This window comes from Contarinia nasturtii, unplaced genomic scaffold (genome assembly GCF_009176525.2).
Source record: "Contarinia nasturtii isolate CC-2019 unplaced genomic scaffold, AAFC_CNas_1.1 Cnas_scaffold_493, whole genome shotgun sequence".
Classification (NCBI taxonomy): domain Eukaryota; kingdom Metazoa; phylum Arthropoda; class Insecta; order Diptera; family Cecidomyiidae; genus Contarinia; species Contarinia nasturtii.
Genome location: NW_022197846.1, coordinates 701,445 through 718,664, shown reverse-complemented (window position 1 = coordinate 718,664; position 17,220 = coordinate 701,445). Strand labels below are relative to the sequence as shown.

Here is a 17,220-nt window from a genome sequence, read left to right as displayed (position 1 = left end):
GAAAGTATTTCATAATTTTTTCAAAAAAATTCGATAGCATGTCTGGTTTTGTTTTGCTTTTTTGAACTATTCAAAAGTATATTTAATACAGACCAAATTTTTGAAAAAATATAAAAGGTTTTTTTTTTAAATTTCAATTTCGACGATGAATCACATTTCACGGTTGAGTGTCTTCGTAATGTTCAGAATAAGCTATTAAAATACCAAAAAAATGTACAATTTTTTCAAATTAGAACAACATATTTTCGTTTAGAAGATTTTTCACCAACAACAAAACCAAGGCTAAAACATTTCATAGGGCAGACCCCACTAGAGGTATCTGGCTGGCTTATTACCAAACTGAATTATTTTCTATTCATTTTTTATGTTATTAATTTTTAGCTCCCCAAATAAATAAATATAGATTGAATAGTATTTTACCGTCGGTTAGTTACTGTATTGGTTGCAATGCAACCGCTGCATAAAATACCATTAGTTCTTCAATGCAAGAACGTATCGATACTAAACGACAATGACACCTGATTAATGGTTTCATACCTTTATCCAATTTGTGAGTTTTTTTCTCTTCAAAATTATGTTGTACGAAGACTTTGCGACACTTCTATAAACTCTCGTTGAAAGCATGCTGCAACATGGAGATTAAGAAAGAAAGAGAGAGAGAGAGAGAGAGAGAGAGAGAGAGAGAGAGAGAGAGAGAAGGAAACGGAGGAAGGGAGATTTTTGTACAAACAAATCAAATAGATTCTCAAGAGTGAAATTTATTAGATTGGTACCCTTCATTTCATTACATGGACGTGTGTATATATGTGTGTATGTAGAACTGCATATGAAATTATGGCAACAAACTTCTTCGATGTTATTTGGCCTGGAGGACGTTGTGAACGTGTCTAAAATTCAATTAAAGCAATTTCGACAAAAGGGATTTCGCTGTGATCCAACGAAAAACTTCTGTTAGTCTTTTCTTTTCACAAAACTTTCTGGACATTGTCGTTGTGGGCGTCAAAAATTTAGTCAGTCTATACGGTAGTGTGTCTTAAACAATCCGATCTTTTTAATAGAGACTATTCTCGTTTCTCAATTCGGCTGCAAACGGTATTTCTTCGATGTAAACAACAAAATATATATTTGCACAACTATTTTCAGACCGGCGCTTAAGTCCTGTGGAGATTATTTTACGCTTCAGAGCAGTATGTAGAAAATGTCGGTTCGACTGAAAAGGATGAACATGATAAAAAAACTCATCAAATACAAGAAACGTTTGCATTAATTGAATGCTAAACAGCAAATAGCCGGCGGTGGGTGGGTGGCTGTGTGTGTGTATTTATGTTATAAATGAATAGGCCATTGTATGCACTCGATGCTGAAAACAAACTGAATAGCAAGTTGCGTAAATTATTTGCATTTGGCACATTTTAAATTTTCCTTTTAATTGTCTTGGCTCTCCCTACTTACATGTTTTCTTTCGACAGTGATTTTCATGGGTAATCCGAATCAAAAGATTTGTCTTTAAAATTAAAATTTCCTTGCAAATAAACACAAACGAGCACCACTTATGTTCCCCATAAACTGTTTAAATCGAAAGAAAGGCAAAAAGCGTGTAAAAGTGAACGTAAATGGTTAAGTGACGGTCAAAGAACAAAAAAGGATTGAAAAACGAACACTGGTGAAAATTTCCAGCAATAAAATCGTCGTTCTATTTCAAATTCCTACTGTGTTCTATCTACATCTCTTTTCCATTCGAATATATATTAACCAAGCACAAGTCACATGATATTTGTATTTGGTACTTTAAATATTATGATATTTAATAATTAGGCCCATGCTCACCAAGTCAATTAAATCAGTTGGGGGAAAATATTTTCTCTCTTTAAAACCATTTATTTTATGATCTAAGCCAATAAATAAAACTTTCCCGCTAATAACACAGGTCACATAAAGGACAAGTAATTTGTTAGAAGAAAAAGAAATCAAAAAAAAAAATTATATCTACAGAGTTAAAAAAACGAAAAATGAATATTGGTCACGTGAATCTACTGATTCTCTTAAAAAGTTTGTTGCAATTGTTTTGAAAGGATTACAATATTACATACTGTCAATGTGGGGCAAAACATTTTCAGGTTAACGTCGAAACCGTTTATGTTGTGTTGTTTTCTTAACTAAAATATTCATATTTCAATGATAAATTAAATCGAATTTCCATGAATCGGTTGGTTCTAAAGTTTAAAACAATAAATGTGTTATTATCTATGTTGAAGACAAGACGATGAAGTATGTTTGATGATACTTCACCAAATTACTTTCTTTTGGTTTAAGTTAAAAAAAAAACTAAGATTTCGATTGTCCGGACAGGTAGCGGAATGCAGACAATGCAAAATAATATTTGTATGTGTCGCATTTATCGCTTTGACATTGTTTTCTGCATCATCACAAATAATTTACCTGAAATGAAGGTTCTCACAAACACATTTCCATTGCTCTCCGTTTACGTTTATTTTTATGTCTATGTATGCATATTAAATATATATGGTACTTTATACCTAATTGTTTTTCTCTGAGCTTCTAAAAGAATGCATACATTTATTAATCCTCATGTTCCATCTCATTTGTACTTTGATGTTCATTCCCATAGTCTCGGGCGTGGTAGAAAAAAAATTCACATTCGTTTCACTTGTAACATCAACATATCGGTCATCAGGAATTTGGATTTCAAAGAATACGCATCATATTGAGAGCCTTCTCTGTGTGTCTAGATAAATAAAATTAAAAATATATATTTTTTATTTAAGCATTTCGAATTAGTTTTTGCAACGATATTTGAATCTATCAACACTTTTTTTTGTCTCAGAAAATTAATATTAAATTCATTTGTGTGTAGCAAAAATTTGGTTTCGAATTTAGTTTTCAAGTGTTCTTTATTTTGGTGAAAAGTGATAAACTAACATAAATAAAGCAGAAAAAAATGGAATTTTTCGATTCATTTATATCTGTATTCATCAAATATGATTTTAATATAGAAAATCGAGAATCAGTGATGTCAAAGGTAAGCAGTTTCAAAAAGTTACTGCTATATATTTGTACCATTGGCAAAAAAAAATAATTTTATCAAATGTTCAGTAAAAAAAAATCATACTAATATAATCATCGTCATATTGTAGGAATGGACTGAATGCCGTATGAATGTGAAACCAACACCGGGTTCATATCGAAATGTCCAAATAAATGTCTATCCACAAAACTATAACGAACTGAAGCCACATTTCAGCATTGCCATTGACTATGAGAAAATTCGCAGTGGACACGTTAGATCTTATTCAAGACAGAATGTATACGGAATATTATGGTGCAGTGATGAACATGATATGATGAAAAAGTGCCGAATTTTCATTGCGTTTGAGGATAAAGCGATGCATCAAAAGTTTAGCAAATATTTTAGAAAACTCCTAAAATTTTTCAACATGTACAATAATTGTGAGAACGGTAAGTGAATTTTAATGACACTAACAAGTATATTTAGCCATTTTCATCGGTAATGTCATATAGTGAAAAAAAATAAAAAATAAAACGGGCGCTTTAACGAACATTCTCTTTTTCCAGACGCAGTATACAAAGTTTCCGACAGCGAAAACTTTAACTCATCCGTGTCTAATGAAGCAGAGCAAATAACTGCCAACAACAGTGGTGATGGTATAACAAGTCATACGAACGCATCACCATCATCAGTACAAATTATGCGCATATCTGATGCATCAGGCCACTACGAAGATGTTATTTTACGACCAAAAACTGAGGAAAAGCACCAAAAACAGAACAATAGACGTTTGGCACGGCCATTTGCAGTTATTTCGGGCTTATTTAAGTCACATCGCGAACGTAATAGCACAAATCAAGACGAAAACGACGAAAATTCACAGCACGAACACCACCGACACACAGTTAAACCGAAATCAAAACGACGTTCGTGGAACATTTTTAAATCAAAGAAGAAGAATCGTGATGAATCGCCACTCACATTTCAACATTTTCAGGAACCGTTAAATGTTGAACGTGTTTCATTGCCAATTGGTCCGATTGCAAATGATGCCGAATGGTATGATCTAGGGGCAAATCACTTAAAAATTGCTCGTTTTACGATTATTTTAAATTAATTCGATTTGTTTCTTTTGTGATTCTCCCCTTAGGTATGATTTAAATAAGGAAGAAATGAGTTTATTTGAAGCTCGTATCTCGATGATTGTCAATGAGTTCAATAATAATTGTAACCAAACGGTTGGCGAATCCGAATCGGAATCGATTCATCATTGTGACCTCTCACGTTACCTAACTGTATCCTCCAACATTTTGTGGTCGCACAATCTATCCTTGTCAATAGAATCATCAAATGGTAATGCAAGCTCCGAGTTGTTTTACAATTATATTTCGACTATTTTAAATTAATTCGATTCTTTTCTTTTGTGATTCCCCCCTTAGGTAATGCAAGCAACGTAAATTTACTCGGAGCTAACATAAATAAAGACCAAATTCATAGTAGTGTATACATTGAAGATAACTATAATGACATCAGCAAATCGTTGCCACAACCAGTTAATGCATTAGATACGCTCAACCTGACATTTGTCAGTACAGATTCCGATGGGTATGCTATAAAAATTACTTTTCTATTCTTTCACAATTAATTTTCAAATATTTTCCATTATCATCAATCACATTATCGTAATTTATTTATTGAATTGTAATTTGCATTACATTATGTGATGATGATGATGGTGATGGAAATGAATAAGAATTGTATGATACATCCAGAGTGTGAGCGAGAGTGGCTGCGTGAACGACAGAGTGAATGATGTTTGAAAACCATTAGGAAATAATAAAATGAGTTTTGATCATATATATGTATTACTGAAATTGCTTTAGCATAAATATTGATTATTTTAATTCAGGTCAAGAAAATTACGAAAATATTATTTTCATGGATTTCAACATCTATTTTATCTCAATATTTAAGCAGTGCATTTCATTTAAAATCAATTTTTTACGTGGTGAATGTTGTAGTATGTGATGCAAATGCCTTATTATTCATTAAGATCATTTTATAATTACGCTAAATATTTTTATTCTTTTCTTTTTTCTCCACTTAGGTATGCAATCATGCAACCAATATCGAGCGAAAAATATGTAAAACCGAAGCTCTTAATTGATATGAAATCGGATAGTCCGGCCGACGACTCACAATGCAACGTTTCCGATGATTCGAGTAATATAAGTTCGGGTTTTGGTAGTGATTTCGATGCTTGTTCGCCACAAAAATTATCTGTAAATGCACCAGCAACCAATTCGCCTGCAACTTCTGACTTTTTGGAAGCGTGCCCATCACCGGCAACACCATTAAAAAATATGCATAAAAAGACATTGAAGAGATGTCGCTTACAACTCAAATCGAGAAAACTATTTGGAATGCTAAGGGTAAAACAGTATAGACCATCGAAATCGTACGTGACGCCGTCATCACAAAATGATTCGCCAATATTACCTTCAATACCACCACCACCACAATCAATATCGCCTGAATGCACGAAAAAAATATACAAACGAACACCATTTAAAGTGCATTTATTAAAAGAGGTTGGCGTGAACGAGTCCCTGCATAAGTTGTCTTTGCATCAATCACTTCGTTCGCTACATATCTAAGTCTGTGAAATCTGTCAATGGCATTGGTCGATAGATATATTATTGTTCGATGCCAAAGCGTACGCAAAACATGGAAAATGTGTATGTTAGCTAGTTGTTTGACTGAATGTTGGCTATCCGAATCAATTACAAAGTTTCCAACATCGATTTCAATTTGTATTCAAACCAAAATTTGACATCAACACAATTGTGGTCCTACAAACCGGAAATCAGAATATCATCATTGATTACGTACAAATAAACAAAAAAACGATTCAGTTTGACCGTTGTAAACTTTTATCGAATGAATGTAGAAATAAGAAAATGGACTTAATCCATAGATAATTTAATTTTGAAGCTAAAATTTGTGTCTTACATAAATATATTAAGCGGAATAAAGTTGAAATACATTTTGCCAGAAATAATCTTGCTATGTGCACGAATCCACTATTTCCACTGCTTGTATTTTTAACTCAGAAATATATTCAAATATGTATGTATTTATGTATTTCGTTTTACGAAGATATTCTTGGTTCTTCTTTTCTTTACTTCTCATTCTCTTTGACTATAATTTTTATACATTTGATGTAGCCTTTATCCTTTTCATCTACCTGCAGCTGCAAACTTCATGCAAATTAAATGTTATTTTAGTTTTATTGCACTCATTTTTACTTCTCGGTTCAATTTCAGGACAAAATGGAAACTGAAATTTTAACAATTGTTATCGAAACTGTTTTAGTATTTAGATCGCGTTCATGACATCAGGTAGGTGCACAGATAGTACATTGTCACCTACAGTGAAATGCACTATAATATTATGGTTTATGCTTGCAACATTTATCATGACATTTTGTCATGACTGGTGCTTGTATCCAACGATGAGCGTTTGTACGTTTCTCATACTTTGTAAGAAAAATGTGCGAATCAAAAGGGGGTTGAGAAAGATAAGAAATTTTTTCGGAAGAAATTATTCGAACTTGGTACGGATTTTCCGAAAACATTTTGAAAAATCAACCAACGCCATTGAAAAATATTGCAAACACATTTCTGCAAAAGATATATTTATCAAATATTCCAAAAATTAGTGAATTATGTTCGGCAAAAAACTTTTTTTTCAAAGTACAGAAATTATATTCAATATATTGTTTTAATTTTATTCAAAGATCTTGTTTGTTTACACATCTTCAGATTTGTGTAGGTTGACGCCAAAATAAAACCAACAAATAAATTAATATTGTAGTTTTTTTGTCCAGTTGAAAATGTTCAAATCTGATGTTTGATTTGAATTGTGCATATTCTGAATCTATAATTATATATATTTTGTTCTACTAATCTAAGTAATTGAAAGTTGAGAAATTCTGCGAAAATTTCGGACCCGGTTTCGATTGGAATTTGACTACCTATCCAATTTTCACATGCTTTTCAAAATGTTATAGCCCGAATTGGAATAAAATATCTGCCTATGTGATTAATATATTCAATAAAACACGCCAAAAATTAAGTTTGGTTCCCAGTATGTTATTATATTGGCGCGCCACACACACACACACACATATGATATTAGCAGAAAGATAGCATGGTGTACTGTAAAACTTTGGCGATGAAATAGGGTTAATGCGGGATTATGATGATGCCCATTTCACATAAAATCAATGTTCGGGTTTGTATCGTAAATTTGAATGGAAAGTATTTTTGTTTTAGGGTTTTTTTCGGTGACATTTTTTCATCGCAAATGGATTAATGCAGTTTTTTTTTGCGATAAAATGTTAATATCCTTTGTTGGCTCGCACATAATGAAAGCGGAAAAATTGAAATGGTTTGAATATTGAGTGCAGTCACTGTGTTTGGATTAGTTTGATCGATGTTAAAACCACATTTTCACTCAAATTTAAACAATAAAAACATGCAAATTCACAAATGCATTGATGAATAAGCTATTTAAAATCTAAAGTTTTTTTTCACCTTTGAATGGCCAAAAAAATGATAAAAACCATATATAGTCGGTGAATAGTCATCATTTCGAAATGTTCTAAATTAAAGATGGAATGTGCATCGTGAATATCCATAATTTTCCACAAAAAAAATCAGCTTTTTGAAAATGTCATATGGAACATTTCTAAAAATAGATTTCCTTCTCTTTTTTCTTTTGGAAATGCGACATTAGCACCAATTTTTTATGCTCAAGAGCATTTTGTGAATATGCAAAGCATTCTTTGTACTTTATTGGGTAAATATTATTGCTTATATTACAAGTACAAACTTTCATAACAGATATAAACTCTGTATAATAGCGCTGAATAGTGCCATATTGAGTTCGAGTCTGGTGTCAAATTTTTTTTCAGAAAGCGCTGATTGCATTTTGTAAAATTCATCCAAATACATTGAAGGCGTATCTCGATTGTGGTACAGTAATGTTAAAAAATTATCACGTCCACCCCTCACAACCTATATGAGTGGGTCCGAAAAAACGACTGTAATGTTTTTTTATGAAACGAATTGACCCTTTAGATTTTTCTATATTTTGGCTTTTCGGTATATTTAAAAATATACTCCCGTTGATTCTATCACAGCAAAAAGATGTTAGTTTAAAAAATTAACTAACTATGTTTTAAATGCTTACAAAGTCATATAGATTCAATATTTTTGTGTAGGTAAAAACTTGAATCGATTTATTATTTTATTACACTATTGTAAAAAAGAAAGAATAGAAAAAAATTCATTCTATTGAACAAAAAGTTCTTTCAACTATGCCAAATTGAATATTTATTCAATGTTTTCACTCTATCCACGCGTGTTATTCATACAGATCTCATAAAAAACAGTTTAATAAAGTAACTCAAATAAGCCTTAATCGAAAATTGAAGTTTTGAATGAAATCTAAAAACAGAGAAAAATTTTGTCTAATTGTAGAACAATGAAATAAATCTCTGAAAATTTGAAAAATCGTAGCATTTCTTCTTCGTTCCTTTTGAACAAAACAAAAATGTGCGCAAATGATTTTTTTGTGTTTTATTTTCGTTTAAATCAAATTTGGAATATTTTCAATACAAAAACGCGTTTAAATGAGCAGTAAATAATTTGCTACACAAATGGTGTATCTGAGGTGCACCTAATGAGTTCTGTGCCTAATGAAATGCCATAATTATTTTGAAGCGGGTATTGTACGCAGGGCGTGTATACAAAATACCGGAATGGGGTGAAATTATTTTGCACAATTATTGCCGTGATTGTATATATCCATCGTTTTGCCATAATTTGAAAATGTGTGGAAGCAGTTTTGGAGGATTAATGAGCATGTACTTTGTTCACTGAAACGATTCTCACAATAGAAGAAAATTTATTTCATACACCCACACCCACATCTATATGGAACTTGACTTGTTCACTTATTTTGTAGTTGATTGCTTGCATCTGAACTTGCACGTCATTTTCACCGTCTTTATGGACGAATAAATGAATGATTAACTATACAATTCTATTGGCAAGATAATGAAATGGGAAACGAGTTTCACAATGAAAGACCACTAATTTTTCTTACGGAGAGAACTCATCTTAAGAGCTGTGCTGTAAATCAATTGGCAATCTCGCGAATTATCCACCATAATTAACATTTTTTTTTCTCTACCGATAATGTATTCTCTATGAAGCGTACGGCACTTTGTTTGGGAATGTGAAAAATTACCTTCATCTATTTCGACTGCCATTCGATTTTTCCTCCGAATGTACAGTAGTGAATAGCAGTAAGTAGTCAGGCATTCGATTTTATTAAGCATATCCACTTATATAATTGAGAACAGATTTTTCAGTACAACTTCATTTCGATGGTTTTTATTTCGATACGTGCAATTCAAATGTATTGCAAACGCACAAATGGCAAATGAAAATATCAAAGGATTATTTAGACATGCAAATACGCTGAAAGTGAAGCAACAACGAAATGTTTTCTCTGTGTGTATGTTTGTCTCAAGAGCGTATTTGAATATATCGATTTCTTTTTAAGGATGCCGATTTTCGTTCAAATTACTTGCACTTATGTGTGGTGGATGTAATAGTGGGGCTAAGGCCACTCGTATTACGTAATTCGCCATTTCGGTGCACTGAGTTTCAAATACATTCCATTCGATTTGATAATTGACGATTATCGTTTCAATTTTATCTACCGTCTTATGAGACCCTCCCTTCAAACCATTGAATCAATTTATCGTAAATTTGGTTTCTATATATTTTCTGCTCCTTTTATGTTTGTTCGTTTGTGAATCTATTTATTTGAATGACTGCATGAAATTTTGACATGATCGGAATGTGAATGACAGAGAATCAAGGTCTGAATCTGAAATCGAATGATTATATAAGGATGCCAGATTTTTTTGTGGGGATTCGAACTGTGCGCATCAGGGCGAATTATCTCAAAATCTGCGCAAAGTCCGGTTATTCAGACCCGAGAAAAAAAAATCAGTTTCTGTGTTTATAACACTTTTATAGCACTTTAAACAATGGTTTTGATTGTTTTGAAAATTGGAATTTTGTCAATAGTATTTTTGAGTTTTTTTAAAGAATTATAAACCAAAATTATAGAAAAAAAGATTTCATGCCTAAAAAAGTAATGCATTAAAGGGTTAAAATCCGTCGTCCCAGTTTTGCTTTGAAGATCTCGGCGATCGGTGATTATATTATTATTATCGACCTTTGAGATTATTTCCGACAACTTTATTTTGTATTAGCATGCATCAAAACAAACAACATTCGAACAGAGTATATCGATGAGTTGTCCCTCCGTTCAAATCAATTGGAATACTCTCAATGGACGTGTTATAAAACCAAGTAGTATTTAGTCACATTGCCATCATATGAATGTTATTGCTCTTTCAAACAACGAAACTACCAAGACGGACGGACAGCTATACGATATTGTATTGCCTAATTGGTATCACTCTCTAACATTAATTTTCTTTACAAAATGTAAAATTGTGGATAGTCAACTAAACATCACACATGTATCGTATGTTCCGTTTGCTTCTTTCTCTCGCATTCCCAGTATTATATTTATATTTAGAGTGAGATAAATAGTAGGAGTATGTAACGCAAAAATACAGAAAAAAAATAACCAACTGAAACCCAGTTACATACAAACACTTTTAACGTAACACAATTCAAACGCAATTAATACACAGTCTCTGTAACTAATGTATTTATAACTAAATAACAAGAACAAGAAACATTTGCAGCATAATTCGAATGCATTAAATGTAATTGTTCCCATACATATATATGTATACATATAAATGCTCAGTGATGATGACGATGACAATAACATCGCTTAAATGTATGTTCGTATGTGATTTCGCGCCAAAAACCACAATATTCAGTAATTTGCTCTACGCATCAAGCGTCACCACACACATGCAAAGGTAAGTATGTAAGGTACAGGTAAATGTTTCGAAAGCTTCAACCATTTGAATTGCAACAAAATCGTAACTTTGGTGCTGTACAGCATGGGGGTCTTGGATTGTTGCCGCATTCCACTGAAGTGTGGTTTTTTCGCAACATTGAAACTGAACGAACGAATGAATGAGAGCAGGGAAGAGAGCCAGATAGAGCAAGAGAGTAAAAGGAAAAAAACATCCTGAAAAATATTCATATGCGGTTTTGCAGTGGGAAAATCTGAGCGAATAATCGTAGTGATCTTTTGAAAGGGAATCAAGCATTGGAATGTTTAAATGTGTGTGTGTGTGTGTGTGTGTATCACTTAAAACGCTTACATATTGCAGTTTGTGCACTAATTCCGTATCAACATTATTAATTGTCGCTTTGTTCCAAACCTTTGAACATATACCGTAAACATACATGTACTTCAATAAAACTTTTGGGTCCCGTGGAGCATCAACACAATTTCTATCGCACTTTGAATCAGCAGTGATATTTGCGTACGTTGCGTAGAATTCGCATGGGATCTGATGAATTTGAATTGAATTTTCTGTTTTCTACTTGACCCCATTCAAATTCATTTAATGGTGTCGATAATATAAATCATGAAACAAGAAAGGGTCGGGGTAAAAAATTAAATAAGCAATTGATGTAAAATGGTATTTCCAATTCCATTTAAATTATTATATGGCACTGCATATATAGTGATACAAATGTGAGCACAATCCTATTTCAATCAACTTCGTTTGAAAATTCATTTTAGTTTGCAAATGGAATTCATTTTTAATTAGAAAAATGACTACAATGGAAAATAGAATTATTGTAATTGGAAATGCATTTTCGAACATTAAATTTCTCTGTACATCGGTTGATAAAACAGTTTTTCTAATTGCAACAATTGCAACAGTTCAAACAACAATATTTGTATACATATAGATGGTGTGTATGTAGTTTTTAGCACACAAAAGTGTATACTTACATTGCAGTATTTCTTAGTACAGCTTTTTCGTGGTATGGGAATGCTTTCAATGTCGTCACTGAATTTTCGTTTTGTGAACATTTTCTTCCTCTTTTCTATAGAGGTATATTTTTGTATGCATGTGCGTGTAAAATGAAACTTGTCATCATTTTTTATGTACTGTGGTTTTCGCTCTGTGCAAGCAAAAAGGTGGGCCTTTTGTGCAACACAACAGTTTGTGAATGTGAAACTCACAAAGAGTTTCGTTACTTCATTTTATTTCAAATGATGTGTAGAGCGTAGAAAAGCAGGTTTTTTTCTTCAAATTTAGTGAAATGCTTTTCAAAAATCTGTGTACTCTTCTTTGATATATACTTTCAAGTCTTGCAATTTAGTTCTTAGTTGTCTCTCTTTAATGGAATTCTATGGAACATACACAATACTTTGATGAACTCAAATGTATCTGGTAAAAAGCTGTCCCAAATTGCTGCAGTGCTCGTCAAAATTGATTCAAATACAATTTAATAATGCTCAAATTTTATCGTCAAACGTCAGTCTACAATTTCGAAAGGAATAATTTTAAGTGGAAAAGCACACAATTTCAAATGCTCAAACCTGTCATACAAGACATATAATTTATAGTAAATATTTTAAGGATGGTTGGCATTTCAGTTCATTAAAGGATTCTTATCAATTCTAAAAAAACACCAAAACAATTTTCCTAGTTATTAATTTTAAAATGAAAAAAATGAGAAAGTTAAACAGAATAAATTTAAAGTCAATTTTTGGCATCAATTATAATTTAATTTTTGCATGGTTAAAAATTCATTTTACCACGATTATTTTTTGTTCATGGTTTAACTAATTAATGAGATCAACGTTATTTATACATGAGTAGTGAATTGGTTCTATGCGGTTGGCGGGAAGGGTGGCGAAAAGTGTATAAAATGTTTCAATTGAAATTAAAGAATAAAATAAACATCAAACATTTTTATAAACAGATTTTTTTTTATTATTATTATGAAACATAAACAATGAATTGATTTGTAGCAGCAACAGCTTCGGCACATTTTCTTTAATAGTGATTGAATAGGACAAGGATTGGCGTCGACTATATTGGTATGTTCAGTTTAATATCGAATGAATGATATTTGAGCTTTCATGTTTGTCTCAGTTTTAATTTACATTTGCTGCGTTCAATTAAGAAGTGGAGGAATACTGATTGGTGTTTACGATTGGCCTCATATGGGGTCAAATCTTACAAACTCGATTTTACACTTTTTTGGTCTTGAAAAAAGGAGGATGAGAAAAATATCAATTCTAAGGTATTTTATTTTTGCATGCTGATTCCGAATTTCGGGGTATCAGGTCAAAAAATTACACTTTAGGGGTTTTTGACCCCCGACTCCCTTAAGGAAAAAAATTCTCTCGTCATTCTAAACAGCTTTATAGTGGGGGAAAAATTCAAAATTCTACTCAGATAGACATTTTCTCCCTCAAAATACCCTCAAAATACCCCCAAAATGATTTTAAAAAATTTCCACCCCCCAAGAGTGGCCCTATTATATGCGCCACCCTGTATATGCAATTAAAATTCGCACACATTATCAGATGACGTTTTTACAATATGACATCTCTCAATCATGATGGTTGAGAATGGAAGAGGCACGTTGTTGACGTTGCAAAGCCGATTTCCATAGAACCGTATTGGACCGTTGTTGATATTGCGCCGAGGTTTCACCAGATTTGGGTAAATTGGCTTGTTGGTCAACTTACAATGACCAGTAATCGAATGATAGAAACATTACATAGAACATATGCATTTTTGTCTGATTTCATTTACATCGTTTCAATATTTGCTTACCTTTGTATAAGATCAACTTCGCTGCTACGACATCACGATGCCAAACAACGGTGATCGGTACTGGTGCCGGTGCTTGTACAGCTCCCAATGTTTACTGCATTTGGTTGCACTATATACTATAAACCCTGATAGGTGGGTCTAAATTGCTCAAAAAACCACCCTATTGATCAAAAATGAGGGTTTTGATCTTTTCACTGTCATTTTTTGGTCGCATGTAAGTAACGAATTCGTTATTATTGGCTTATTTTGGAATTGCTTTTCTGGGAGTTTATTTTTATGACTGATCTTACATAATTCGGACCCAAAAATTCAATAGTGTCAACAGTTTTGACCGATCAATTCAAAGTTTCCGAGATAATCGCACATGGAACATTACCTTTTCGAGTGCATTTCGAGGGTGATGCTCTTACAAAAAAGTGCCTTTTTTAGTTTTCTCAAAAATTGTGTATAAAAAAGCTTAGTTTTTTACCAAAACAAGCTTGTATAACAATTTTGAGCGAAATCGGTGATCATGCCTGCAAAAATCTGGAAATAATATTATTTTTCATTATTTCAAGAAATTTTTACACATTTTTTTCGGTTTTTTTTTATCGACGCATTTTTGACAGCCAATTTCCCATATTTGGGGAGTCAATTCCCCACTTTTGTCAGCCAATTTCCCCATTTTTGACAGCCAAATTTTACCATTTTTGACAACCAAATGCATCATTTTTGACAGCCATTTCCCCATTTTTGACAACCAAACGCACCATTTTTGACAGCCAATTCCCCATTTTTAACACACGTTTACCCTTTGCCTTTTCTTTTTCTGATGCAAAACTTAAACTTTATTAAAATGGTGACATTTTTTTCTTATTTATTTGTTTGTTTACACCAAAAACAATGTACAAAAGGTTTGCTTATGTCACTAAAATAAATAAGACTTTTTGTTTAGCCGCTTGGAGCTCCTATTCCAAATTCCGGTTCTAGATTCCATATATGATTCGTGCCCCTGTTAAATTAAATTTTTTGAAAATATTTCAATATTTTTTCATTATTCTTCCAATAAAATCTAAGCGTGTTTGTCGACTTATAAGCGTCATCTATTGCAAATTTGTACCATTTTTAGTTATGAGGGACTGGCGGTGATATCAAGTTTTTTAATCGTACGTTTCACGTCGCTCCCATGCCGTAGAGCGAGTCAAGAGTCAATTATCACCTGCTGAAATGGATATATTTGAATTTTTAACGGGTGGCGTTCACAATATACGATTCATTTATTCAATTTCTGCTATTTAAATTATTTTGTTCTATGAAATGGGATTATATTATTTAGTTTTAAATTAAATTTTTATTTTTTTCCTCAATAAGGCCACAATATAATTGTTTCAAATAATTCAAGAAAGATAGACGAAAAAAATCTATTTAAAATGTGACCGATTGATAAAAACTGGGATAAAAATGTTGTAAGGCAATACAGTAAACTGAAAATTATCACCGGCACCTTACCAGCAACCAGGTTAAATCAACCCAAAACGTTGCTAAAATGATTCTTATCAAGAACATTTGACCGGCTGAAGCGCTTTGAAGCATCCGTATACATGATTTGGCTGATTAGAATGCAAGTATGCAAAACAACAAAGCTTATTCAATGTGTGTGTTGAATTGAAAAGTTTTGATATTATCACTCAACATAGCTTCTGAAGTTGACGATCCAAGGGGGGGTAATTTCAAAATTTTCCCGAAATCTAAAGGGGTAACTTTTTACTTTTTCTATTTGATCTTTCACATATTCAAAAATGCATTATTTGATTTCTCCCTTCCTAGGGGGGTTTCACAGAGCATTTGGTACAAAAAACCCTAGCAAATTGAAAGATTTTTCTCTTCGCTAAAAAACCCTAGCAAATTGAAAGATTCTTCTTTTCGTCAACAAAAACCCCAGCAAAATTTAATATTTTCTCCCACTTCAGAAAGTGAACAGCTAAAAAAAAGGTCTTCACTTTTTTCGTCAAAACCCCTAGCAAATCGAAAGAATATTTCTCTCAATTTGTAAAGGAGTAATTTCCAAATCTCTTCTCAAGGGGGGGTAATCCAACCCCACGGACCCCTGCTCAGAAGCTATGTCACCCAATCAAATAATATGGTTTTTTAGTCTAAAAATGGTAAAAAAGACGTTCAATTGAATATCGGATAGGGATAATAGTACTTTCGAGTTTGAAACATTTTTACCACAATTAAAATGACATCAGTGATACAAAATGATATAATATACCTATTGTAAGTATGGATAACGGATTCAAGCAACATCGATATCAAAATCGATGAATCAAAAACGTTAATGGCTGATGCTCACATGATTTTCAACAAAGTAAAAGATATTAAAAAATAATCACGTGGATGAGAGCGATGAGCCAAGGAGAACATTCGTGAAAGTGCTGATGTTAAAAATGGACGTGGTCATTGCACGATTTGACAATATTACAGCATTACATACTGTATGGATGGATGATAATGGACTGATATACAATGAGTTGAGGAATATAGTTTGAATAGCTGGATTTTTTTTATAGAAAATGCTCACAGTATGCACACGTACGTGATTTAAAAAAAGCAAAAAAAAAAAAACTGGCGAACATTAAAAAAAGTAGTATGTCCAAATTTTCGGCATGAAATGTTATTATTTTACAGGAGGTGGTCTTTTTCGGGTTCATTTCTAATGGTAAGAACTGAATCTATCACTTTTTCTCGTTTTTATCTACCATTTTAAGTATGCACAACAAACATCTCTTGTTACATGCGAAAAGCATTTTATACGAATTTGTAAATTGTATTTGCATTTACATGTCCCGAGATCTTCAGTACCGAACATTTATCGGCCACTGTTCATGAAAATCGGTGCATTCAGGAACTTGCGAGTTGCTAAACGTCAGTGCTCCACAATCGAATACACAACAAATCTTCATTTTTTTTGTAGCACAGACAATGTACATACAGCATACACGCTCACATACACTTTTGCAACGATTATATTCCCATATCATATCATATCTAGAGGATTCAAAGTAATTAAAATTTTAATTTGGTTTCGTATATATATACATGATGGTGTATTAGTGTACGCTTGTACTTGCCAATTTATTAAGATGATTCAAAAAAACATGGCATATTCAAAGCGATTCAAACGTCAACAATAAATATTTGCTGAAATTGTAAGCGTGGTCGACTTTGCAGAGTAGCAATATGTGAGCATGATGTGAATGTGGGTGTCTACGAGGGACGTAAGCACACATATATAGTTGTATCTAGTTCATTCGATATATTTTATGCTTAA

At 32.5% G+C, this 17,220-nt stretch overlaps 1 protein-coding gene across 1 annotated transcript; it reads left to right on the top strand.

The window, feature by feature from the left end:
* Positions 1–2,928: 2,928 nt before the first annotated feature.
* On the top strand, positions 2,929–5,964 carry LOC116339276. The gene is made up of 6 exons (XM_031765058.1): positions 2,929–3,040; positions 3,156–3,477; positions 3,595–4,087; positions 4,179–4,381; positions 4,468–4,633; positions 5,136–5,964. Exons 1-6 carry the CDS (start codon positions 2,960–2,962, stop codon positions 5,683–5,685), a joined length of 1,815 nt encoding a protein of 604 aa, XP_031620918.1. The 5' UTR covers positions 2,929–2,959; the 3' UTR covers positions 5,686–5,964.
* Positions 5,965–17,220: the final 11,256 nt, after the last annotated feature.

Coding starts and splice junctions, on each gene's coding strand:
- LOC116339276 (XM_031765058.1), top strand. CDS start 2,960: ATGGAATTTTTCGATTCATTTATATCTGTATTCATCAAATATGATTTT. Junction 4,088..4,178: donor ATTGCAAATGATGCCGAATG/GTATGATCTAGG, acceptor TTCTCCCCTTAG/GTATGATTTAAATAAGGAAG. Junction 4,634..5,135: donor GTCAGTACAGATTCCGATGG/GTATGCTATAAA, acceptor TTCTCCACTTAG/GTATGCAATCATGCAACCAA.